We start from the raw sequence: 1,160 nt of genomic DNA, 5'->3' as shown, positions 1-1,160 counted from the left end.
TTGATGGGGCCAACAGGACAACGTCATCTGCAAAAGGCAGAGACGAGATCCTGTGGTCCCCAAACCGGACTCCCTCCGGCCTCTGGCTGCACCTAGAAATTCTGTCCATAAAAATAATGAAAAGAACCAGTGACAAAGGGCAGCCCTGCCGGAGTCCAACATGTACCGGAAACAAGTCTGACTTACTGCCGGCAATGCAAACCAAGCTCCTGCTCCGGTCATACAGGGACCGGACAGCCCTTAGCAAAGGGCCCCGAACCCCATACTCCCGGAGCACCCCCAACAGGGCGCCGCAAGGGACATGGTCGAATGCCTTCTCCAGATCCATGAAACACATGTGGACTGGTTGGGCAAACTCCCATGAACCCTCCACCACCCTGAAGAGGGTATAGAGCTGGTCCAGTGTTCTGTCCCAATAATCAACTAAACCCCCCTGTTTTCTTTTGTTTTTAACATTTACCTCCCCCCAAATTTCTTAATTTATTTGGTTTAATTTATTTTTCTTTAATATGTACTGAATATCAGTCTGCATAGAGTTGGATACACCCACACTGCACATGTTTTCTATGTTTCCATTTTCTGTTATGTCCTTTGCCCTGTAAATGTGTTATGTCGTGTTGCAAAAAAAAAAAGGACTGGCCCATTGTGAACTGGGAAAAAAAGTTGGTTGGAGGAACTCAGGATCTTTTTGCAATATGCTGAAGGTTTCTCTCCAACATGATAACATAGCACATCACAAGAATATCATCACTACCTATCTAGCACCTTAAGAATGAATTCTTACAGCTCTCAAGGTTAAAAGGGGTCATAAGAGTTTCACTGTGATTAATTTCCATTCACCACTCCTACAGACAGTACAGCTGGTCCCCACTCCATCACTCTCACCTCTTTTGACATCTCTATTGTGCTCTTTTTGTTGCTCGCTCTCCTTTCTTTTCACAAGTGTCTGGACAGCACACAGCACCATGTTGATATTTGCCTCCAGCTCAGCAGAGAACTCAGTACAGAAGGCAGACTGGTGATCTGTTAAACAGAAAGGTAAATAACTAGAGAAGCTATAAAACCATGGTTCTTTTTGTAGTTTATATTGCTCCAACATCAGCAGAAAAACCTTCTTTAGCCCCCTTAGCTTGCCTGCATGTCTGTCCGCAGGAATTATC

General features: G+C 44.9%; 1 protein-coding gene across 1 annotated transcript in view; it reads right to left on the bottom strand.

Annotated features, from left to right (window-relative positions):
• Window positions 1–1,160, bottom strand: part of mdn1 (midasin AAA ATPase 1) — a 107,206-nt gene that overhangs the window by 15,911 nt on the left and 90,135 nt on the right. Inside the window, 1 exon segment of the mRNA XM_020612888.1 lies at window positions 886–1,023. Coding sequence (XP_020468544.1) covers window positions 886–1,023 — 138 coding nt within the window.

This window comes from Monopterus albus, unplaced genomic scaffold (assembly GCF_001952655.1).
Source record: "Monopterus albus unplaced genomic scaffold, M_albus_1.0 scaffold128.1, whole genome shotgun sequence".
NCBI lineage: Eukaryota > Metazoa > Chordata > Actinopteri > Synbranchiformes > Synbranchidae > Monopterus > Monopterus albus.
This window is presented reverse-complemented; position numbering and strand designations above follow the sequence as displayed.